This window comes from Oreochromis aureus, linkage group 1 (genome assembly GCF_013358895.1).
Source record: "Oreochromis aureus strain Israel breed Guangdong linkage group 1, ZZ_aureus, whole genome shotgun sequence".
NCBI classification, from domain to species: Eukaryota; Metazoa; Chordata; class Actinopteri; order Cichliformes; family Cichlidae; genus Oreochromis; species Oreochromis aureus.
In genome coordinates, this window is record NC_052942.1 from 36,168,489 (window position 1) to 36,193,679 (window position 25,191).

The 25,191-nt window shown below is 38.7% G+C and overlaps 1 protein-coding gene across 2 annotated transcripts in view; it reads left to right on the forward strand.

The window, feature by feature from the left end:
* phkb (phosphorylase kinase, beta) overlaps window positions 1–25,191 on the forward strand; it is a 91,674-nt gene that overhangs the window by 1,071 nt on the left and 65,412 nt on the right. For both annotated transcript variants that reach the window (XM_039613342.1, XM_039613338.1), the window contains 5 exons: window positions 1,630–1,716; window positions 15,668–15,806; window positions 18,487–18,586; window positions 22,470–22,577; window positions 23,426–23,506. In XM_039613342.1, the coding sequence (XP_039469276.1) occupies window positions 1,630–1,716; window positions 15,668–15,806; window positions 18,487–18,586; window positions 22,470–22,577; window positions 23,426–23,506 (515 nt within the window). The remainder of the gene's footprint in view (window positions 1–1,629; window positions 1,717–15,667; window positions 15,807–18,486; window positions 18,587–22,469; window positions 22,578–23,425; window positions 23,507–25,191) is intronic.

Genomic DNA, 25,191 nt, shown 5'->3' on the forward strand with positions numbered 1-25,191 from the left:
TAGGATGATCACATTCACAACATATTCTTTCAAACAGCAATCCAGAAAAGTTCAGGTCAGAACATTTTCTTCTGTGTTTACAAGAAAACAAAACAATCTCATGCTTGGGCTGTTGGGAATTCTGCTGTGCAAAGTAGAGTATTACCCATAATCTTCTGTAATTTCACACTGTTGATACAGTGTGGCTTAGGTGGATTAAACTCAGAAGAATTATATTGCTCCTCCACAGTAAGCATGAAAGATCCTGAAATGGCACAAAATGAATTTACAGTATTAATGAAGTCACTGAAGTTAGTCAGGGGATTGTTTAAAACCAAGCAAACACTGACGGCTTACATTTGTCCGATCTCATGTTAGAAATTAAAATTGGAACATTGTACTTCCTCCGTGCCTGTTTAAAGTGTTATCTTTAAAAAGAGATGGATTGGCTTTGTCCCCAGCAACTTTTACGCTGATGGAAATTATGCTAATTTCAGTAAGAATGTGAATTTTTCAGTACCTGTGGTATTGACCCAAGGTCAAACCTATTAAAATGCAAATCTCAGCAAAGTGAAAAGTGTCTGAAAATAGAGAAAGTCTAACAAATTGGGGCTTCCCTAAAACTGCTACTCTCTCTCAGTTCAGAGGAAAATGTCTGCTCACGAGTCGCAGTACTTTCTGAATGTTTAGCTCGGGGCTTGAATATCATTTTGTGTGCTGAGACTTTTGTGAGTCTCAGCACAGATGTGTTGCAGTGAAAAACAGAATGTACTGATAGCATGTGTGTATTGTTTCTATGTGTTGTCTGCTGCCTGTTCTTGTTTCCCAAGCTGACAAAAGCCGTGGCCAGAGCATTATCCATTCAGGTTGTCTTTGTGTACATACAAAGGTTTGTCCAATAGATATGACAAGTCATAATCTCTTTAAAGATAAACAGAGTTTGGTGGTCAAAGGTCAAACTCACTTTGACCACTCAAGATATGCCTCAAGACATTATGTGCTAATTCTTACAGTCAGATAGAAAATGTCAACACTTCTTTATTCTATCCAAAAGTTCAAAGGTCAGCTTTACTGTGACATCATGATGTTTGCAAAAACACTTTTTGTCCATTGTGCAGTGCCGTAACACGGAAAAAGACGTGGAGATTTTGGTGTTATTTCATAATTCAGTCTCCACCTTTTTAATTTCTGCATAATATGGCTGCCCCTTCCTGATCCAGGTTATGTTGGAAGTCTCTTCCTGCTAAATTGAAGTTTTTTTTCTTCCCACCATTGCAAAATGCCACTTATAGGATGTTGTTTGATTGTCGGGGTTTTCTCCAGAATACTGTAGGGTCTTTACCTTATATTAAAAAGCCCCTTGAGACAACTGTTGTTGTTATTTTTGGCTATAGAAATAAACTTGAATTGAATTGAGTTGAAATCTATATTACTGTATAGATCAATGTAAACTTTAACTTCAGTTTGATGGATACATACAAGCACAAGCCTACAATTTTAGTCTTTTTTTAACTGGAAACATCCAACAAAAAATAAATGTATCCTGAAGTTGTCGCTAAACTTAAACCTCTAAAGAACATCAGTTTTGGGAAAGCTATTGCAGGACTGTGTTTGCAAGTGTTGGTGTTTAATAGGTATATTCTTCTTCAGGCTCCATCTATGAACCTCTGAAGCTGTCAAATCTCCAGCGGGAAGATGAACCCCTCTGGGAGAAGCTGGACCGCTACTACAGTGCAGGTAAATACATTTACTCACTCTTTGCAAGCTGCAGATTAATAATGTAAAGATGTGTAGAAGAAATGGCAATCAGAGCAGTTTGCAGGCATTTTGGTACTATTATGGAGGAGTCTGATCATTCACGTGTAATATTTTTCCCCTGATGTAATTTTATTAATTTCCACTCAATTTCTGCCATGTCATTAAACATAAGAGAAACTAGTCCCTGTTATTACTTATTACAGGAACATTAGATCGCTAATTTCCCATAGTAATTCCAACATCATCAAGTTTATGAGTCTTTGACACCCACATACTCTACACAGTCTCTCTATTTTCTGTACCTCTGTATCATATCGGGCAGTGGTTTGACTTCATCTTTTATGTTCTCTCACTCTATAACTGCAGTGCACATTTTAAACCGGCACTGAAATTAGTGGAGCGGCTTTTAATATTTTAAAACTGCGCAGAAAAAGTTTACTACAATGTCTTAGATAATGCCTTTCACTGTTTCTGTAATCTCAATAGAGCATCAGTTTGCATGTGTTAAGGCGTGATCATGATGGAATTTAAACATAATCTCTCTAACCTCAGCTTTAACAGTCTCCAACCAACAACAGTGCTTTCAATGTGTAGCTCCCCTGTTAAATGTCACAGAAGATGATGTAGAAAGTTCCACAAGAACTGGAAAGACGGGTATAATAGCCTAGGCATTCTTTTTATATATTTATCAAAATGGCAAAATGTGTCCTCATGTCAGTCTTGTGTACCTGTTTCAAACTATACTTTCCTAATTTACAAGGTGTCATTATATATTTGTATAAGTTTTATTTTAAGGTTTATTCAGTTTAAATGCTGGTTTTACTGTTAGGTAGGACTGAAAAAACCTACAGTGTTCTATAACTGGATATCCTTTCCTCTCCATAAACCTGTGGCCCACTGGCAACACTGCTGAGCTATTGTATACGGCAGTAAAGGCTGCATTTGTTTTGTCATTGCCAATATTCTTAAATTGCAGCCTTGGGTATAGTGATTACATCTTGCAGACATACATTATTGTTTGGAGAGAGACTGTTCTCAGCTGGCAGGATAAAAGCCAGACATGGGAGTTCACCGATGTTAGAGATGCAGGAGCATTTACAGCAGCATGCTTTGAGCTGCAGTGGTGAGAACAGTGTTTGGATCTGTTACTTAAGTAAAAGCAGCAAGAGCGGTTTGAAATAATGTGCAACAAGTAACTATCCCACTTTAGGAAATCTCAATATTGGACAGAGCTAAGAAGAAGCATTGGCACCAAAATGCAGTTATAGCACCAAAAGTAAAAGTACTCATTAAGAAAAAAGCCTATAGTGCAGTGTTCTTTACATACTCTGTGACAATACTATATACCAGTGTTCCCCAACCCCCGGGCCACGGACTGGTACCGGTCCATGAGTCATTTGGTACTCATGGACCGGGCGGCGAGAGGTGAGGCTTGGGTGTCAAATTTATGGTTTTCAGGGATTTATCGGTTTTCGTTGTTAACTCTGTTTCCATGGGTCTTTCTTATGAATAAATCTTCTGTTTTTTTGGTACCAGTACTAGTTTTATTTAGTTGTATTTATCTGCGACACCTTAAAGGCCGGTCTGTGAAAATATTGTCGGACATAAACTGGTCCGTGGCGCAAAAAGGTTTGGGACCGCTGCTATATACCATAGCCTCTTAGAATATAATAGTTGTATTAAAAATCTAAATAATCCAAAAGCTAATAAACAAATTCTGGTAACTAATACCTAAAGCTGTAGAGTACATTTTATAAATGGCAGATACTCATCACTTGGTTGGTATTGTCTGAGTCTGAAACGTCATTTAATTGTCCTGTGTGTATTACTGCTTCAGAGCCTTTTAGGGTTTACTATCATTAGGCAGTACAGATGCTGATACATGAGCACATTTCACCCCTGATATCAAGTTCTTTTGACCTGTGTGATTGCAGTGTACCATGCTCTGGTACTGATCTGGTATGATTGAAAAAGAAAAGCACAGAACTCCAACCCTTCCTCGCGGACAACTGCCTCTGTGAAGCTCGGCTGAAAATTATTCACCAATCTATAAGGCGTGCGAGAGGACAGTGTCTCTCTGCTTTCAAAAAAACAGTCACAAAATACATAAAATCATGAACCTCATTGTGCTCTGCGAGAGCGCTTGTCTTCAAATGCATGCGTGTGCATGAGAGAGCGAGCGGGCGAGAGGATTGAAAGGCCTTTAAGTTCAGAATAAAGAAAAGACAGAGTAATGGGGTAAAATTTACAGAGCAAAACAGAATAACTGAAATGTACTAAGACCTGGAACATTAAGCGGTAGCCAGCGGGCGAGGGGGGGAAAATGGTGGTTGGGAAAGGAAATCATGCCTAGTATATGTATATGCTAAACCTATTGGTGAAAGCTTGTTCTTCAAGATTAGGAGGTCGAAGATGTTAACAGAGAAGATCCCAACATATTGAACATATACGCAAAATCATGCCTACATTAGCAGAAGCTTGTCTCATTAGTTTGAAACTAACTGTGAGCTACAGACACACAAATTTGGTTATGGATAGCCTGTGTGGCTTGGTCCAGGTGATAATTCTAGAATGTGTAATCAATAAGGAGGCACCGGCCTCACTGCAGGAGAGATAAATACGCATTAGTGCTGATTACGGAATTACCTGCAGCTGTTAGTGCAGCACTGTGGCTGCCAGCCTTACCTCCCAGTCCACACAGCTTTAGCATCCTCAATTTCAGAATTCATTCAGATCACCCGTTTGTATGTAATCTAGCCCGCTGTTCTATAAAAGTTAAGATTAGACTTTTTATTGCTTTCATTTATTGGTTTCATAAATGTTTGTGTGACAGGGACAATAAGCTGGCAGAAGGCTATACAGCAAATTGCATTCAAATGTGAGACTGTAAAGCTGCTGTGCTCCTCACAAATGGATATCGGTGTGTCTAGCGATAACCTTTTTCCTGACACAGCTTTTGGCTTATTTAATAAATTGCTGAGGTGTAACTAATAGCATTAATGTTGGTTCTGCTCTACTTAGATGTGCCTGTAAATAATACTTCTGAGCCATTGTACACTATTGCAGAGTTCAGGCACTGCAACACCAAGACTGAATGCATCTGTTATTAATCTCATAGACTGTCAGAATGTCTGCCATGAGACTGTTCTGTGTTTGGCGGCCTTAATGACAATGTAAGGACAGTTAAATAAAATGGGTAGTAATAATAAGATGTCATTTTGTCGTTATTAGCTGGTGAATGTGTACTGTAGTAATCTAAGGGAAATATGAAACTACAGAAAACTGTCTCTTTATGTTTGTTTTGCCTTCTGATGATAAACTGGATTCACCTTTCTTTGTATTTTACAGTAAAATCAATAAAAGTAGAGCCAGAGAGCCAAACACACTGCTTCATCTGAGCAGAAAGAGGTGGGTGCAGGAGGCAGCATCGTGTGTTGCCTCTGGCTGTGTAAGGCTATTGGATTCTGGTAATGCAGCTCAGGATGCTGTCCCAAAGGATCAGTGCTGATGCTGCCACTGTTGAAATAAGCTGGACTTTTATCAGTTGCTCTTTTTAAAATAACAAAAACCTAATGTACAGCAGCTAAATGGACGTGTCGTCTTAAAAGGAATGTCAGTGCAGTTGGTGTTTTTCGTATTTTTATTCTGTTGGTTTGTTTTGCAGAATACAACCAGGCAACTTCGACTGGCTGTGCGCAGATTTCCTGTGTAGAAGTAGAAATACTGATGTTGTGTAAAAGATGTCGGTGCTCCTCTGCTTATGACATTTAAGGGATTACAGAATATACTAAAGTTGTGGCCTTCTCCTGGCAGTGACCGTGAACAAAGACCTAAAAACAGGGTGACCTACATTAGCATTTCTTTCTTTTCTTTTCTTTTTTTCACCTGGAATTGCAAAAAGTGAAAACTAGGCTACAGGATCTCCTGCAGGATTTTTCTAGTGGAAGCCTCTCCTAAAAATAAGGAGCACATCTGCAAATGCCAGAAGACAGTATTACACTTTAATGAAATATATACACTGATCAGTCTGCATATTAAACCCACCTGCCTTACATTGTGTAGGCATGCCTTGGGCTGCCAAAACCGCTCTTGACTCATCAGGGCAAGCTGTCGTGTCTGGCACCAGGACATTAGCAGTGGATTGTTTGGGGCCTGTAGTTTATAGGCGTGGAGTCTCTGGCAACTGGGCTTGTACAAGTGCATCCCTCAGATATTCAGACTGGAATCTAGAGACTTTGTACTATTTCTCAAGTTGTTCTTAAGCACTGCTGTCAGTTTTTGCTTAATATCACTTAAAATAATTTTCTTTGTCCATTAGGACCTTTTTTATAATGCTGAGTAAAGTACAGTTGCACTTGCGGACTGTATGATATCTCTGATGGGTCTGGGTACAGCCCAGTGAATTTCAAACCACACTTGTGATGCCAAGTCAGGTCAAAGGTAATACAGGCTAATTATTAAAAAGCTCCAAACTCCTGCCTTTCCTCCTAGCCTTGAGTCATTGTTTATGATTTTGAATAGCTTGTCTCATGGATTCATGCTGTTTGCATCAATAACTGTGATCATACACAGCTCTAAATTAAAGAAGAGCTCAGCTTCTCCCCATGGACCCAAGCATCACAGTGCAGCAAAACAAAGAGGCAATTTTCACACCTTGTTATAATGCATGATTGAAAGGTATAACAAGCATTCGTTCTTTTTCTCTGTAGTTCCAGCCTCGCCTACAAATCTCCCCAAACCTTTTGTGCATTGTTTGCAGCTACACAACCTTGACTTCATTAGTTTTCTCTGCTGCCTCTTGTTTACTCCAGCTTGCATTGACTGCACTGGTTGCAACCGATTTCTTGATATTAAACAGCTGCACAGCTGACAACTACAAACAAGTTGTTAAATGAATCTAAATTAAGTCACTCACAGACAAACTCAGCGCTACGAAGCGTGTGGAAGTGGATCAGATGTTGGCAACAGGTTGGTGTTTACTACAGGTACTTAACTCAAAGGTAGCACAACAAACATGTCTGTGTTTGCCCAGGTGTTTTATAGTGTTTTAAACACACAGTAAAATGACATATGTGTCATTTATATTTAGATTATCACATTGTAAATGTTAAATAATACCAAAGTTAAAGGGCAAAGAAGAATAGCCTTAAAAAATGCGAACATTTACTGAGACAAATCACAGCTTTGGGTGAGGATTTAGCTCAGGCGCCGGATTTATTTAAGGCTTTATAAACTGCAGCTTTTGAAGTAAGCTGATGCATTTTTATGTGTCTCGTTGTTTCATTCTACAGTTGAAACACAAGGAAAAGGAGAGGTAACTGCCCCTAAACCAGGTGCTGATTGTTAATATGTCTTGTGTGAAAGCATCTGTTAAAGGCTGGGTGCACCATTTTCTCACATGAACAAACTCGTGGCAGATATGACACAGCCCATTGGTCAGCCCTGATGAAGACGGGGCAGCTTCTGTGTGCATGTGTGTGCTCCTGTGGCAGTTTGTGTGCGCATTAATGTGCCGTTGGTGGCTTTTCATTAGGCGACATGTTTATGTGTGTTTGGAAAATGACTGAAGACAATAAACGGTGCTTAGTGTGCAACAGGTGTAGCTCTCAGTTGGAACCGATTTGCTGCTATCAGCTAAGGCAGTAGTGCCTCCAGCATCAGCTTCTTTTGAGACCCCATAGATTTACAGAAAAAAGCCCCTGCCAGATAGCAGTATGTCGAAAACGCAGCGCTGAACATTGAGCTTGTTTAATTGTTGTGTTGGGGGCCGATTGGAAGCGCTTGTCCAATTCTAGCAGGGAACAAAGCCAACATTGTTATCGCCTGTACCCAGACCCGCTTGCCAATATACCTGCTTTCTTTCAGTTTTAGGGAGGAAAAGGGGTGGAGAGGGGTGAGGCTGGGGTGACAATGACAAACAAACCAGTTACATTTTCCCTTCCTTCTCTTTGTTTGTTTGTTGTTTTGTTGCCACCCCTAGCTCAGTCAAAGGCAGCAGTATTAAGCTTACGCTGCTGTTGTGATTGGGGGCTTGTTTTCGTGTTATCAAGAAAAGAATACCAGGGAAGGTTTAGCTCCATCTCTCATGGTTCATCACTCCATCTCCTCTCTCTCTCTTTCCTTCTCTTTCTCTCCACTTTTTCTCTTTTTTAAGTTTGTAACCGCTCTATGGTTTCTTGTTTATGTGGCATTGAGCACACACTTCACTGATTCAGCCAGTTCCCAGATAAAACAGGAGGCAGAAGGTATGGCTACTATCGCTCTGCCTTCTGCCTTCTGCCTCATACTGATTACAGAAGAGAGAATAAGAATACACCTTTTTTTTTTTCAATTATTGCAGTCATTTTATCTTCACTTTGACTACAAATTTAGATTGTCTTGCTCTCTTATATCTTGCTTTTCCAATTATGTTATCTGTCTTTGTCATCTGCCTTATTTCTTTCATTCTCTTGGCAAGAAAAAAGGCTTTTAGGATTTAACAAAATCTGCGTTGAAAATGATCAGCATCCCATATTCAGTATTTTATTATTCACTATTTATGACAAATTAACACATATCTCATTGGCTGATCTGTACAGGGTTTGTGGTACATGCTGTAACTCTTTCCTGGGAGATCCAGTGTAGCTCTTCCCTCATGCCTCTTGAATTTATGGTTAGGTCACCTCATGAATTAATCATCCTACAGGTATTAGATTGATATCAGTCTACCTTTCCCATCTCATGCTTCAATAAAATGTATAGGAAAAGAAAGTAAAGCCTTTTTCTAAAATTTTACATAAATATAGCCTAAAACATAATTTAGTTCATTATATAAATAGAATCTTATATTTCTATACTAAATGTAATGTAGAAATATAGAACATTCCAAGAGTTTATACAATCTTTTCTTACAACTGTATATTTACTACATATTTTATAAAAGGTATTGTACATTATAGAAGTGCTGTTAACTCTGTTAGCATTGAGATGCAAGCAGGTTCTTTTGTGGCTTTGTGTGTGCATTTGTTTTTCATCCAACAGTAGCTCATGTCACAGATGTTGAATTGCAGCAACCATTATCTCAGCGTCAGCAGGAGTAGAGAAGTTATTGTTAAGACTGGTATGAATGATGAATATCAAAGTTTGTGTATTTTCTCTTGTAGCATCTGCTGTGGAACTGTTCAGATACCATCTGACTTCTTCCATCTTTTTGCTCTTGTTTTTTTTTTTTTGCTTTTCAATCTATTGCTGTTTTTTTTCTTTCTCATCATCTTCTCTCATTTTCTCCACACTGTCGGTGCAGTGAAATGGCCCATTGTAAAAGAGCAGACTGTGTGCGTCTGAGACATTAGCTGCTGATTTAGTGGGACATTAGCTTGATGGATGGCTAGGCAGAAAACTCCTAACAACAGTTGATTTGCATCCAGAGAAACTTGCAGCTTGAGACTGAACAATGTTAAGCTCTCTCTTGTTTATGTTCTGCATCTATTGAGGACTTCCACTGCACCGTTTCACAGAAGAGGAAACTTGAGACCTTAGCAGTTTCGAATTGAGCGATAGCAAAGCATCTCCACTCATTTTATCCTGCTTGACTTTATGATTGTTTGTTGCAGTTGAAGTAGATTCTTTAACAGACATATTATAAAACATTGTTTGTATCCAAATACTCAGCGTTTAAAAGGTCAAAAAGGAGGGAAAGGAGAATAAACTGTATTCACAAGATGGGAATAGCTGCTTTGTGCATCACCCATGAAGTCCTGTTTTTTAAGCTAGACTTGAGCATTTTGGCTGTTGCTCTGAAGCATGTGTTACTTATTGCCTGTTTTACTCTTAATAGGTCCACAACTCATAAAAACCCCATCATGTTATAATGAAATGAGCAGTAGTGTCTCTGTTTTTCAGAGACGTTTTTTTTTCTTTACAACTGCACGTGTTCTTACAACTAGTGTTGCCCTTTGCTGGCCATTAGAAAATATATTGGATTACAGCACCTTGACATTGGCTTCTCTCTTCTTTTCTGCACCAGGGACTTTGTCCGTTTTCTAATATGCAGACTGTGGGCAGGTGAACGAAATATGTTGTCTGTTTGGTTTACTGTCTGCAAGGTTGCGCTAAAATGCTTGGTTGAATATCATCAAACCTGATGGAAGGGTGGAGCACAAGCAAAGAAGTAGCCCAATGAATTTGGTACACCCGTTTCACTTTTCAAAAAACTGTTACCTACAGTATTGGCCTTGGCAGAAGACGGCATCCTCTGAATGTCCTTCTGTTTAATGCTAATTCACCCCATCAGCCTCTTTATCTGACTGCCAATGTGACTTCCATTTTCAGTTGACTGAATACATATGCATGCACACACACAGATGACATTCCCACCCTCTTGTCCCGCTTTCAGTAGCCATCACTTTTTATTCATGCACACATATATTTTTTTCTCCTTCACACAGACACATCTCTTCTTGATCTCGTTTTCCTTCATCTGTGTCTCCTTCCGTCTCTCTCGATATCACTCTCCTTCCTGTCCGTCTCTCTTTTGCTCTGAAACAAACGACAGTGCAGAATGGATGTCCCCTTCATTTGCGTCGGCATAATGTTCTGATGAAAAATGAAGTGATCCCTCCAGACAGATTAGTCATCAGCGAGGGGACCTCTGCAGGAGAGGTGTGTGGGCATGTGCGTGTGTGTGAGAGACATAAATTACTCTCCTGGAGCCTTCTGTTTGACTATGCAATATTTCAGCATATATTATTGGAGAGCTACGATCTGTTTTTGTATTAAGATCTTTGAACCGTTGTTCAGTCCTCAATAACTAATGCTGAGCATGAACTTTGATGAACTTGAACCATCCTAGTTTATCTTTGCTCATCCATGTAGTACAGACAGACTGAAAAATGTCCCTTTTTTCCTTATGAAATGACCTTGGTCATTACCTGCTGTAGCGCATCCCACTCTGGTGACACCAAAATAATTAATAGATTGTGGCACTCTCTCTTCACACTAGCTGATGCTGGCACTGTAGAGTAAGGATTCAAGGGATTTTTGTTTCTCTTACACCAAGATCACAGTAAGTATTCCTTATTAATAGGGTCAGAAAATGTCTACTGCTGGATTCAATTCTGTTGAAAACATGCTTTTAGTGGTCTGAGTTACAGCATAACATAAGCATAAATATATGGCAATCATTTGGGAAGCCTGGTTTTTATCCCATATGTCTAAACATCTTGTGAAAATTAGTTGCAGACATTTTCTATTTGGAAAAACGAAAAAAGTTTCAATTGTAAATCAGGAACCAAGTGTCAGACATTTAATTCTGTTTTTGCAATTTTAAAAGACTCTATATAATTAAAAGAAAAGAAGGGGGAAAGCAGAGTAAACATCTAAATTATTAACAAGACTGAAAGTCCACAGCACTGCCAACAGCTCTGTTAGGCTGTACTTAGGCACAGTGGTGTTTTTGAGCTAAATGGTAAATGTGTGCTGGCGTGCTTGCAGTGACAGCGGTATTCAGTCTTAATAGTTATACAGGTGTTTGGTCATAAATCAACGGAAAAGTAAAACCTTGGATCTGATTACGCAAATTAAATGTCAGAGGATGATTAAAGTTATTAAAATTCACCCAAAGGGGGTCATGAATGTCTGTACCAATTTTTTGGATCTGAGTGAAATATAAAATGTGAATCTCATGGTAGCGCTAGAGGAGATCGACATGCTGTAAACAAGAATCCTGGTTTCTGTAATGGGAGATGGGGCATTAGATAAATCTTACATCTTACTGGTATCTATGCTATGTATACCATAAGTGGCTTTCTAATCTGCTTTTTGTAAGAATTTATGTACATCATAAAGACTTCACACTGGTGCAGTTACAGCAGAGCAGGTGAATGAATTAAAGTACAAAGAGTGATGTGTCATATTTAAAAAGAATTGGCTTTGCTGATTTAGACACACAGTCAGGATCACTTTTTCGGTTCTTACAGTCAAAACTAGAAGAGATCGTGGTGTTTCAAGGCTGATGGTGCATTTTGCGTTTTTAAAAAAAAACAAAACAAAACAATTCAAGTGTTTCAGGAAGAACAAATGTTTTAGTCAAACATTCATTTTATAATGTGAAAGCTGCCGCCATGACTGGAAGCATAATGTTAATGTGAATTTAATATGACATACCCAGATAACATGTGTGATGACATTTATATGTAGTATGTATTTGTATGTAGTATTGTTCACTAACACTTTACTGGACACAGTACATACTACAACTTTTAAGGACAGAAATTGTGTCTTCTGTGGTTGCAAAGGCATACATCTATACGGCCTTTTTTTGTTTTGTTTTTTTTATTTCCAAGTCTAATATTGATGAAGGAATGCTTGCTTTTCTTAAATAACTTTCAAAAATCAGTAAGTTGGGTTACTTTTTGTTTGTTTGTTGCGGCAAAAATTTGCAATTTATTATTTCCTGGAGTAGTGTTTCCTTTTTCATAGCATCTTGATTCTAACGTGGGTGCAAAAGAGGTTAAAAATACTACATTCATGAAATTATATAGTTTATAATTGCTTTAGCAATATATGAGAACATCTCAGACTGTAGTCTGAGGTTATGGAACAAGGGTGAGAGTCCCCGAGGACCAGAGGCGACAGGCAGTCGACCCCGCTAGAGGCCGGCCACCCTCATAAAAGTCGAGAACAAGGTCCCAGGGCCCCAGGTGCCCAAGAAAAACCGGGCACCTAGCAGAGGCTCCCAGACAAGGAGGAGGTCCAAGCCACCCTGAGCCAAGGTGGCCAATGACCACACCAGAACATCCAGCCACATACCCTGAAACCAACAAGCACCCACATCCCAGGGAGGGGTAGGAGCATCTAGCAGGGAGTGGTGACCATGTCCCACAAGGGCCAAGGCTCAACAAGCCCCAGACCCAGGCCCAGCCATGCACACACACCCCCACATAGAGACCATGCACTCACTCACTCACTCTCACCCACTGTTTTGTTTTTCCAGCTCACTCGAGCAGTGTAGAATTTTACTGTACTAAAGAAAACCTAAATTAAAATGGTGACCAAGTTTCCTTACCCTCATAGGAAACATGGTTAAGTCTGTAAAGTATTTGAACTTGAGCAAACTGACACTCTCAAGCAATGTCCCTTATAAAACATTAACATAAACTGGCTCTTGTCACCTTATGGAGCAAAATTCCATTTTTTGAATGAAAAGAAAAAAACATAATAACACCTTCAGTCCAAGTCATATTCCTCCAAGACTGGTTGCTTTTCTAAACTGTTGCCAAGCAGCCATCTGTTGTCACACTGCCTAAAACTAAAAGAGGACTGTGCCAAGTAAGTTTATTAGATCAGTTTTTGTCATCTTTGATCAAAGAAGGAAAAAAATGCATGTCAAATATCTTTGCCCAACCTTCTTCTAAATGGAATTTAACATAATCTAATTTTACCTGAGTGAATTTATGCCTAAATTTGCATACAAACAGATCCAGAGAAATGGATGATGCAGTGACAACAGCTGCACACCCTGAGGAATTTTACAGGTCAGCCATTACAGCACAAGAGAGGTGTAACCTTGCTCTAGAGCTTGTTAAATATATTTCACATGTCACAAATGAAGACTAGCTTGTGAACCCTAAAGTAGAGAAAGTATGTGCTGACAGTCCATTACTGGATAGCTTGTGTCTGACTCTGGCGCCCAGCTTACATAGTGATGTAAAACGAAATAGCGTGTTGAGGGTGTCACTGTGTTACAGAATGCATTAGTTAAATACACAAGCTAATGTTATGCAATGCATGTGGATCAAATGAATAACTGAACCTTTTGTTACCAATATTTATCATATGTGGTACATTTCACTATGCTGTCTGTTTTTGTTTTTTATATTAAACAATACATAGATTTTTGAAATACAGAGCATTGTGAAATCCAGCTTTGCTGATGCCAACATGCCTGTGACAGCATGCAGTACACGATTTAACAAAATGATAGATTAAAAGTATATGAAAAGAGACCAGTTTGACTCTGTACAGCATAACACAATTCAAAGATCAGAGTGGATAAAATAAAAGCATGTATGTTCTTAATATAAAGGACCTCTTTTCTACCAGTGCACAAATGAGAAAATTTGGTCTTAAAAGCTTTATCCGTGAGAAAAAATTATAATTTGAAAACCACAACAAAATTTTGCAGATCACTGTAGAACTGCTGGTCCACAGAAACAGCTCTTCTTAAAGTCACAAATGACTTTCTGGTGGCTGCAGAGGGGTAATTGCTCAGTTCTTGTTCTGTTTAACCTTAGTTCAGCCTTCAGTACCGTTGATAATCAAATCTTAATCCACTGATTACATCACATGATAGGGATTTCTAGCTCCATCTTGGAGTCATTCAATTAATTTTTTGTGGATAGAACACTTTTGATCTCAGTGGGAAACTTTTGGTCAGCTGTAGCTAGATTATCATGCAGCGTTCCGCTAGGATCTATTTTAAGTCCCTTGTTGTTTAACTGGTATATTCTGCCACAAGCCCATATTATTACTAGTTTGAAATCCATTTCCTATCATCTGTATGCAGATGATATTCAACTGTACCTTTATTACAAACCTTATAGTTAGATAACTACTCATTCTGATGGACCATCTTAAGGAAATTAATGGTTGGATGAGTGTTTAATTCTGGCTCCAGAGAGCATTAAGCCCCAAACTAGACATCATTTGGGAACTTTCTCATCCACGTAAAATTTTGGGTTAATTTTTTTAATCAGTTATGAACTTTTGATGTTTACATCAAGTCTATGACCTGCTATTGCTTTCTTTACTTAAGGCTTCTTTAAATTGCCTTCAAGCTTTTCAAAATGCTGCTGCAAGGCTTTTAACACACTCACGAATTCTCTCATATCACCCCATTGTTAAAGAGTCTGCACTGGCTTCCAGGTAGTTTCAGATATCAGTTTAAAATCTTGACTCTTACTTTCATGGCCTGATGGGGAGAGGCCCCCAGTTACATCATCGAGCTGCTTCATCCTTAGGTCTGCTGATAGTGGTCTTCTGGTTATTCCACGTACCAATCTAAAAAATAAAGGGGATTCTGCCTTCCAAACATTTGTGCCAAAACTGGAACAGTTTGCCTCTCTCTCTCTGCACCCCTGACTCTATGACTTTAAAATGCATCTATCCAGATCTATCAGGCATTTGGATAATATTTTTGTGTATTAGTTTTTGTTTTGTTTTTTTAAATTCAATTGCATTTTAATATTGTAGGAATCCATTGAAGTGCATTACAATCTTAAAAATTGATATATATGAATAAAACTAAATGACTTATTTATTAACTGTCGAACATATGAAAAGTGTCACAGTCATTGGTAATGTGGTGATTCTCTGCAACGATTGCTCACGAGTGCAGGATTTCTTTATCAAAGTTGTAAAACTCCTGGTTGCCCGCTCTCCTTAGATTGCTGCAGCTATTTTGGATTTTTTTTTAATATTTATATTTATAGCCTTTCTTTAAGGCTTGCTGCTGGGTTTGCTCTGGGCTCCTCTATATGACACTGAAGCTGGGAGGTCCACTATTCCCCCGCCCTTGACATTGAAGCTGTGAGGCACATAGTGCTCTCTCTCTCATCTTATACTTATTTATTACATTTATCTGATTTGTTTATTGTGCTTTAAACAGAATCTTATTGGGGGTTTTTTGTTTTTGTTTTTTTAAATTTCATTTTTGCATTTTCCAACTGGTGATTTTACTCTGTTGCATTGATTCTTGATTTACCACCTAATTCACCAGTTAGAACAAGATGCTTTTGATTTTGACAAAGGAGTATACTTTACAGCCTAGAAAACAGACGCTTTCTTCACTGGCGTTTCAACTACTTAGCTGTGAGCGCATGACAACATTTCCAGTTGCAACTATTAACCCACCGCTTCTTCTGTCTGTCTCGATCTTTTTTTGTCTTTTTAGTCAAGACAACTATTTTGAACTACCAGAGTCCCACCACTGGTCTGTTCCCAGTAAAAACATGCTCTACCTGCAAAGAGGCGAAGGTCCGGGACTCTCTGTACTGTGCCGCCAGTGCCTGGGCCTTGGCAATGGCATATCGGTTAGTATGCAAAATGCACACGCATGCAAAATAAACTGTGTAATATATGTTTGTTTCACTCAAATGGCAGCTGTCAATCATATGATATACATCTTCTTTATAACATTAAAAATAGAATAAAATATAGCTGAAAATATTAAATGTATTTCCAGAAAATGTATCTTTTCATACACCCAACCCAAGGGTAAACATGTAGTGATCTGTACAAGTTAAAAACTTAGAACTCATGTTTGTTTATGTTCAGTTAGACTTTTTTTAAGAACTCTTCGATTACTGTTGTGAGAGTATGTCAGACTGAAATCTAAATTCATGGTGAGTAGTGGAGGCGGAGGTCATAAACACAGATGGTTATTGCAGTGAGTCCAGTTTCTTGTGGACAGAGGTCTTTCTTGCTGTTATATAGTGATAGATGGTTGCAACATGTTGTGCTTCTGAATATGCCACTGACCCATAAACTCAGGAGTAGCTGAAAAACTAGCTCTATGTATTGCCTTTTTTCAGCATCACAGCGACGCTGCTGTAAAAGAAATACTAAAATAGATGGACAGCTCAGTTTGTAGGGCATTATAGGAAAGCAGACCAAAAAGCCCCAGTTACACTGGTTTCACAGCTTTCACGGGTTTTTTCCCCTCTTGCTTCGTTTTCATGCTTACTGACCCTTATCTTTAATCTGCCTCTGTCATTTGGAGGCTTTGCTTTTTAACCACATAGGGGTTATTACTTCTAGGAGAACATTTCAAAATTTCACTGGGGCCACCAAACCCCTTTATCAACTTTCCCCTGTGTTGATGCCCAAATTCCTCTTAAGGAAAGAGCACTTCCACAAAATGAGCTTGTAACAGGGCACAGAAGAAGGGTGGGGGGCAAAAAGATAAAGAGGAAGGAGGCAGAGTTGGAAAGGGGAGGTATACGAGAAGAAAGAGTGAAAGTGGAGATGCGGGAGTGGTAGAGGGGAGACGTAAGCTGTTCAGGGTTCACAATACAGAAGAAGTAGTAGAAGATGGCGAGTGAGACTGAGAGAAGAAACTAGATGGAGGGGGAAGACGGAGGGAAAGAGCCGGGTAAAAATAGAGTGTACTGCAGTGATGTGACCAGAGGCAGATCCCAGTCATCAGTCATGGCTGCCTCCTATTAGAATTGTCACTGGGATTTAATTAAGATGATTCTCATCTGACAGGCTTGGATAGTGCCATTACTTACTTCACACTCAGATGCTGTGTGTGTTTGAGTATGTGTGTGTGAGATTCAACCACTAGGCTGGCAGTTGGAGTTACCACAAACTTCTATTTTAAGGAAACATGATGGCTTTTATCTGCAGTTTTGCCTATTCATATTTTCTATTTGTTATATATACTTTCTTGTTAATGACACTGGGTAGCTTTAATGAAAATTTCCTTTAACTAACAAGTCCATGCAATCGGTTTTGATGCACAGGGTCATGTCTTGAAGGCAGTCATTAATGTATTGTGTACCTCGGAAATTTTAAACGAGTATAACATCAGTGGCTTAGCTTTCCTTTGTTGTTAGCCAGAGTCATTATTAGCTTGACCTTTGTCAAACACATCTGAAATCTGCCAGCCTCAGAATGTGCTGATTCGCACTGTGGTTGCTGCAACCGAGGTACAAAGTGGCATTTCACTACCAGTATTCATTTCAGGACTTTCAAAACTTTTGTTTTCCATACCTAACAGATTTAGTTTAAAGCTGAATTGTTTCCCCACAATTTGAATGCATTTTTCTATAGTGCATAGCCATTCATTTTTTTGTTAATTTGCATTCACTATTAAATGTGAATTTATCAGCACTGATGACTAATATACTTCAAAATCAGTACTACGTGTAGGAAAGTCTAAAGAGAAAGAAAATCACTAATTTACAGTATGATCATTATTTCATAGCTATAGGTAACTACAACAGACAGAGAACCATTGTATTTAGTCTTGGGTTAAGCAGTTTGATCTTCACAGTACTCCTGGCCAACTGACAGCTTTAATGGAACAAAATGATTGACCATTACTACTCTTCCAATGCTCATCAGATCAGGATTTGTGTTGTCAATGTCAAAATCACATGGTAGTTCTCTGTATCACAATAATATTTAGGATGGATCCACAATCCTATTGATGAAATATGGGCTAGGCAAACATTTCGAGCTTTATGAATGCAAAATTTTGGCTTGATCTGGGTTATATCAACCTAAACCTGATTTTATTTTTTTATTTTTTTTTATCTTTCTTACCCCAAAAAGGGTTCAGCAGGTTATTTATTATTTGTTATTTGTTAAAACTTGGAAACAAAATAGCTTGACTAAAAGGTAGTAAGGAATTAAAGACCTTATTATTTAGCATGATTTATTTATCATTTATTCTGCTGGTTCTGATGTTCTGCGTCTCTTTCACCCATATTTTATTTGACTAAAATAACAGTTTAGACAGTTCTACAACGTGTCAGATCTTCTGACTACTTGGACTTTTTTTTTGCCTCAGAAAACTTGTCCTTCATATTAAGTTGTGAGATCTCTGCTGTTACTTTAGCACATTTAAGGAGTAAGAATACTGACCAAAAGACCAACTGTGACTCTGAGGCCCAGTTATTAATATTTGCCATTTTTAAAACAAAAGGAGTTGATGTAAGTGACTGTTTGTCTTCATGTGTTCGGCCTTTGTTCCCTGCCCTTCAGACGCATTGATGATGATATGGGACGAACTCACGAGTTGGAGCATTCTGCTATCAAGTGCATGAGAGGAATTCTCTACTGTTACATGAGACAGGCTGATAAGGTGAGTGTTTTATCCTGGCTCAGTACAGCTTCTGCATGTTTGCATAAAAACACCCCCGAAATTACACACTGCGTTGCAGATCAAAGGTATATTCCTGCTCATCAAAGCCTCTTAGTGCTACAGCCTTGGACACATCTGGTTCCTCTTTCATATCACAACAAATAACAAAAAGAGCCAGTTGATTTAGTCCTGAGGGCTTAATAACCAGCAGTCTCCTAATTTCCAATGACTTTTGCTCCGAAGGAGGAAAATTTCACGCCACCTCTACTGAAAACTGATGAATGTGTGGATCAGGCTGTAAATGAGGAAAAAAAAATTGGCAAACCATGTTATGTATTCGAAGAAAGCCAGATATGTCTCCTGAATATTTTTTTTTTCCTCGTTGAGCATATTTTTTAATAGAGCAGCCTGCTGTGTCCCTGTGTATCTGCACGTATATAGTGTGCACCGTTGAAAGGCATCCTCTTTCATCTTGCCTCGACCTTGACGATCCAATTTAGGGGAGAGAGTTTCTGTGTCTTAATTACAAAGCTGCGTTTACACAGTTAATTACACAGAACAGCTTTCGTTATGGCCCCGTCACCAACGCTTACGAAGTACATGGCATTTTTATGGAAAATGTGACATGGAGGCACTGCGGGGCAAATATCACAGAGCAAATACAGCAGCTGTGCCCCACTGTCCACTGATTATAAGATAGTGTATGAGGAAGAAAGGATATCTTTTATTTAACAATTACAGTTTTCTTAAAGGAAAAGATTCTACCTTTGCCATTGATAAACAAATGAGGTGGCTGTTTATGTTTATTTAAAACAGCTCTGTTCATACTGAATACAAAGGTATACCGAAACATTTAGAGATTACTGATGAAAACAATGATAATAAAAATATTAATGCTTAAAATACATTGTTTAAAATGTCACCAGATCTTTTTTCTTCCTTCAAGTAATCAATTTCTGTATCTTTAAACAATGTCCTAAGGTGTTTTAACTTAATTATAACAAATAAATAAATATAATACTTGTGTGTTTTCCTCAAGGAATTGGACAATACTGCAGGAGAAACTCATGAAACAGAGACAGTGAACAACAGATACAACATTCTATATAGATGTTCTGCTTTTATGCTGATTTGCATTGAAATTCAGGCAGCGTTGTGATCCAGAACAAAATTTGTTAATACAAATTATTATATATGCAACAGAGGAACTCACAGTCCAGGCTTATTAAGGCTGCAAACAACACTCTTTTCCATTTCTATATTTAACTAACACCGGCCTTCTTGTGTTACTGTGACATCCCTCTCCTTAATACATACATACAGTGGTGTAAACAAAGTTCTTTATGATTAAGAAATAAAAAACTCTAGATGGCCCTGTGTCAAAAGTGATTGCCCCCTAAACCTGATGACTGGTTGGGCCACCCTTAGCAGCAACAACAGCTATTCAAGGATTTGCAATAACTGTCAATGAGTCTTTTTCAATGCTGTGGAGGAATTGTGGCCCACTTATCATTATTGCAAATCCAACATCTATTTCTTTAGCATATTTTAAGTCATTTTTTGTCAGTTCAAGACCCTGCAACTTTACTTTTCTTTTTTTTTTTTAAATACATTTTTTTCCACTGTGCTCTGAATGCTAATTATGTGCCAGTGGCTGCTGGAACACTAAATAGGCCAATAAGTCAGTGTTTTTGTGTATGGCTTGTTACACTGCCTGAAGAGACCAAAACATTGATCAATTGTGTTAAAACATGAGCTGATCATTTATTTGTGATCATCTAAACAGTTATTGAGCTCCCTGTATCCCTTTAACATGACTTGGTTTTGAAAATGAAAGTCATTTCCTGTTCAGTGAGAAATGATAAGGAATTGCAGTTAATTGGCTTGATGAGATGGAAGAGTTTTGTGCGTAGCTAAAGATGGAAAATAAATGCATGAAAGTGGACTGTTAAAACAGCAGGCGTTGAAGTAGTTTGCTAAATTGAAGCCCATATTGGCGCATTGCAGCACTTGAAACAATAAGCAAGATCAGGGGCCTCTTCAAATATCCCAAGAGTGGAGCCACTTGACACTGTGGCTCTGCAGGAGCAAGAATCAGGGAGACCGCTACACAAAAGCAAGTTTTATAGAAACATAAACAACAGCGTTAGCTGCTGACAGAAGGTACCCCTCTTATTCTGTACACATACACACATAAGCATTACTCACTATGGGATGGCAAGAAATGGAGCAGTTTCAGTGAAAGTGGGACAGCAGGTCTCCACTATGACCTGACTATATAGCAAAATAGAGGGGGGCGGGGGGGGGGGGCTGTATGCCAAACAAAAGAACCCAAATAAAAGAGCTCATAGTGTAAAGTACTGGAGATAGAGAGCTAGAAGAAAGAAAGAAGGTAGGAAGTAGAAAAAATGGAGATAACAACGAGGGAGTTAATGATAGAGAGAGCGTGAGAGAAGTAGAGAAAAGAAACAAAGGAGGTGAAAATGGGACAAAGGGCCAATTATTTATAACTGTGCGACAGGACAGGCGGCCCATCGGTGATTTGGTGTGTAGTGGAGTCGATGAAGCAAACACATGCAAAGCCACCAATAAACCATTGAGGACAAAGCACAACTAAACTGTTGTACATGTCTTGTTTTAAACAGTGTTATCATTTTGGCTGCCATAATCTGGCCCTTATGTGGTTCTGAGCAGAGATGTTTGTACTGTAACGTGTATCTGCTTGTGTGGGGTTCCCTGATTAAACTCTTCACTCTTTATCAGGTTATTTTATTAAAAACTAAAACAAAAGAACAGATTATGTGCAGCATGTATGACTGGAGTGGGTATGAACTCTTGCAGCCAGGATTTTAAACATTTAATTGTTTTGAAATGGCTTAAAAATGTTAAAGAAATGTTAGTTTCTTTAGACCTTTTGAATCATATTTGTATGGCTATAATAGATTGAAGTACATAGATTGAAAAAACAGTGCAGGCAGACGGTGGTTAAGATTTAAGTAGCTGATTAAATTTAAGTAGCAAGACTAACTGAATTGAAAAAGCTGCAAAGAAAGCTAGAATAAGCTGAAGTAGTAATTGAAATGGAGGAGCCAAAAAGACAAACAAACAAAGTCTAACATTTAAGTGGCCTAAGACAAAGGAGCCAGATGTGGAAATCCACTGACTTCTGTTAAGACTTAACTATATGCAGACCAATTATGCTTACATTCTCATCACCCTTCACCCCAGCCTTTGGAGCCAGGAAAAAACCCTGGAAGTTGATGGGTCAGCAAAAGTGAATGCAGTAAAAGAAGTTTGGTTTGACAGATTAAATATAAAAAAAAAATAAACCATTTTAGCTCAAGAGAACATGCTGAAAGGAAGTGAAGTGCAATTTTACATTTTTTCCATTCACAGCAGTTATCTCAAGATGCCTGAGAAAATTATAGAAAACCAATGTGAGTAAACAGTTGGAAAAAAAGAAATCCCGGGGAAGTGAGAATCTGCCGTGACAAATTGACATGGGGGAAAGAGAAGAATGGACAGAAGAGGATGGAGAAACAAGAAGCAGCATTGAATTTCATTCGCTAGAATTGACATATATAGAATTAGAGAGGAGAGGAGGTGCCATCTTTGCCTAAAGCAGTGCAACCATAAGAGACATGACAGATATTACAGGGTGTAAAGAAAGTTCATCACCATGTTTGACTCGATACAAAAGGTTTCGGCTGGTATGTTTTTGAATTTGTTGAAGGCAGCTCTAGTATACCTAGAGTTTCTTCTAGGAACCTCTGTTGGGGACATGGATGTCTCTCCCTTTGAATTTCTCTCTCCCTCCTTTTCCCTGGATCTTTCTTTCATCCTTTCATCTCTCTCTATTTCTCTCTCTCTGTATCTCTTTTAGGTGGAGGAGTTTAAACAGGATCCTAGCCCCTCAAAGTGTCTGCACTCTGTCTTCCATGTGGACACCGGAGATGAGGTTTACTTGCACGGCAACTACCACCACCTGCAGGTCAGCCAGCAAGCAGACAAGTAAAAAAATGGGGCAACTACCAAATGAATTCTTCATGCCTACACCTGTGTATTTGATGTGTGTGTGTTACCTAGGGGTTTTACTGTATATTGTAAAAAGTGTAGAGTAAAATTTGCCACCCTGGTATTTTATTTTGTGTCACATATTTAATATAACTTTAGGAAAAAATGAGGTCAGAGAAGAAGCTTCGTGGCAAGTGAACCTTGCTAAAGATGAATGAACAACAGGATGAATAAATTAGACAATCAATCTCTTTGTGACAGGTTTTGTTTCAAGTGTTTTGAATGGGGGGGAAATGCCATTAAAATGTCTCATTTCCTCAGCCCCTCTGCCTGGCATGCATAGACGCTCAGAAAAATGACTTTCTCCGAGAAGTGCTTGTGCACTAAATTGGCACTAAAACGGCTTGTTCCTCTATCAGTGGTATTAACAGAGGTCAGTTTGGTGTGTAGCATTTGAATGGAGAATGCATTTCTAGTGAAGGGTGGCCAATACATCAAGAGAGCTAGAGAGAGAGAGAGAGAGAAAAATCGAAATAAAGCTGCAAGGTTAGTTGCCTGTGAGGGGAGAAAAAACATTCAAAAATGTAAAAGAGGTAATAACTTATTTATTGATTATTCTATTTTTTCCAGCAACTTCACCATTGTTGATGATTTCCAATGTCAAAAGTTTAATAGCTACTGTAAAGTCATGTCTCATTCTCTGCACTGTGTGAGAAATTGAAGACAAATTGATAAGTATGCAGTTATTATACAGTGTATGTGCAAATGATAGTAATTGTTTTGATGGCATCTTATCCACTCTACTTCCCTCTGTCACCTCTACAGATCGATGCAGTTTCTTTATTCCTGCTGTACTTGGTGGAGATGATCTGCTCTGGTCTGCAGATCATTTACAACACCGACGAGGTAAACAAGGCGTTAAAATGACTGCTAAGCGGATCAGTTTTGAATATTAGGATCTAAATGTTGGCCTGTGTATCTCTACATTTTCTAAACTGTGAGCAGGAGGCAAACAGTGTCAATCTCTGGTCTCACTTGCTGTCAAGGTTAAATGTACTGATTATGATTATAAACTGCATGAAAAATAACCACAGAGTTTATTTTGTTACATTTTATCACTTTGTGGATTTTCCATGGTGCTGTGCATCTGTGGCAATGTTGTATTTTAAAAGATCTCCCAGCTTCTCTAATATGCATACCCTATGAGCAATGCTTATTCCCAACTTGTGAGTATGCATGTGCACACTTTGGAAAAAAGTATTTTTGTGAAATTCTGTATTTATTCTAAAATACACCACGATATAGTTTAAATGATCTAAGTAATCTGATGCTACCTTCTGAAATTGAGCTAGCTGCTGTAAAGTAAGACCAAAGGGTCTCTAAAGCCAGTTAGATATATCCTAAATCCCCTACAGATATCCTAGAGCTGACACAAATGCAGGATCAGGGGACAGTATCTCACTTTTATAGCTTGGCTCACATTTATGCTCTTGCTGAGCCGCTCAGTTGACTTTCAGCGGAGAAACGTTTAGATGATTTCATTGTGGAAGCTTAAATAGCCTCCTGAGAATCGAACCGGTAACGTTGTGTTTGGCAACACACCAGCCCTCTATTACTGAAAAGCTGAACGGTCTCTTGTACTTTGATTTATCTGTTGGTGTCATTTTTTTGCCTTTTTTATGTTTGGCTCTAAATAAAACAAGAAGGCAACTTGGCTGTTAAGTTTACACACTGTGCTGTTTATTATGTGGCCCGCAGGAGTATTTGGAACGTCATTAATTCTGTTAGTTTTTACAGCCTGCTCAGCTTTACTTACCGCCACAGAGCAGTGAAATTTGTGCCCCTGGTAAAGGAATCCATTTGTTTACTAAATTGAGCTTATCTTAAGAAAGTAAGGACATAGTGAAACATTATACCGCTAACCAATTAGTGAGCGTATCCCCTACGCACACCTCCCAACCCAGTCATCTCTCATTTTTCTCCATTTCTCACTCTGAACAAAGCAAATTGACAATGTAACTTTTTTATGAGGGCAGTCCTGTTTGTGCAGCAACCTTAATTTGCATGGTTAAACAGTGCTTATTAGGTTGTGTAATACAAACTGAAGCATGCCTCCCCCAATCTCACATTAACAAACATCAGATGCACTGAGCATAAGGATTTGAGATTGGCTTTCTCACTGAACACTGTTTGAAATGTGTTTCATTTGGACTAATCACATTATTAGAGTGTTTATTAGTTTGTTGTTGGCTGTCACTACTTGTGAAGTCCATCGGTGTTCACTTGACTGAGCTGGAAGCTGCATTGCAGTATATTTTTTTCTTAGACTGGCATAGAAAGGCTGATGCATGTCCTCTGAGAAGATACACTATCGACCTCCTTCCAGATGCCATTTTCAGTTTCATGCAGCATGAAATGGAGCGACTCATTAGCCAGTTTGTATGTCTGGGGTGTTTTTTTTCACACAGGTGTATATGTGAGAGCTGCTGGCACATGGTAAAAGCAGAAGCACATGTAGTTTGCTTTTGCCAATGTGCCCGTGTTCCCAAATAGTCAGCCCCCGCCCCCCACAAAAGGGGGGGGGGGAGCAG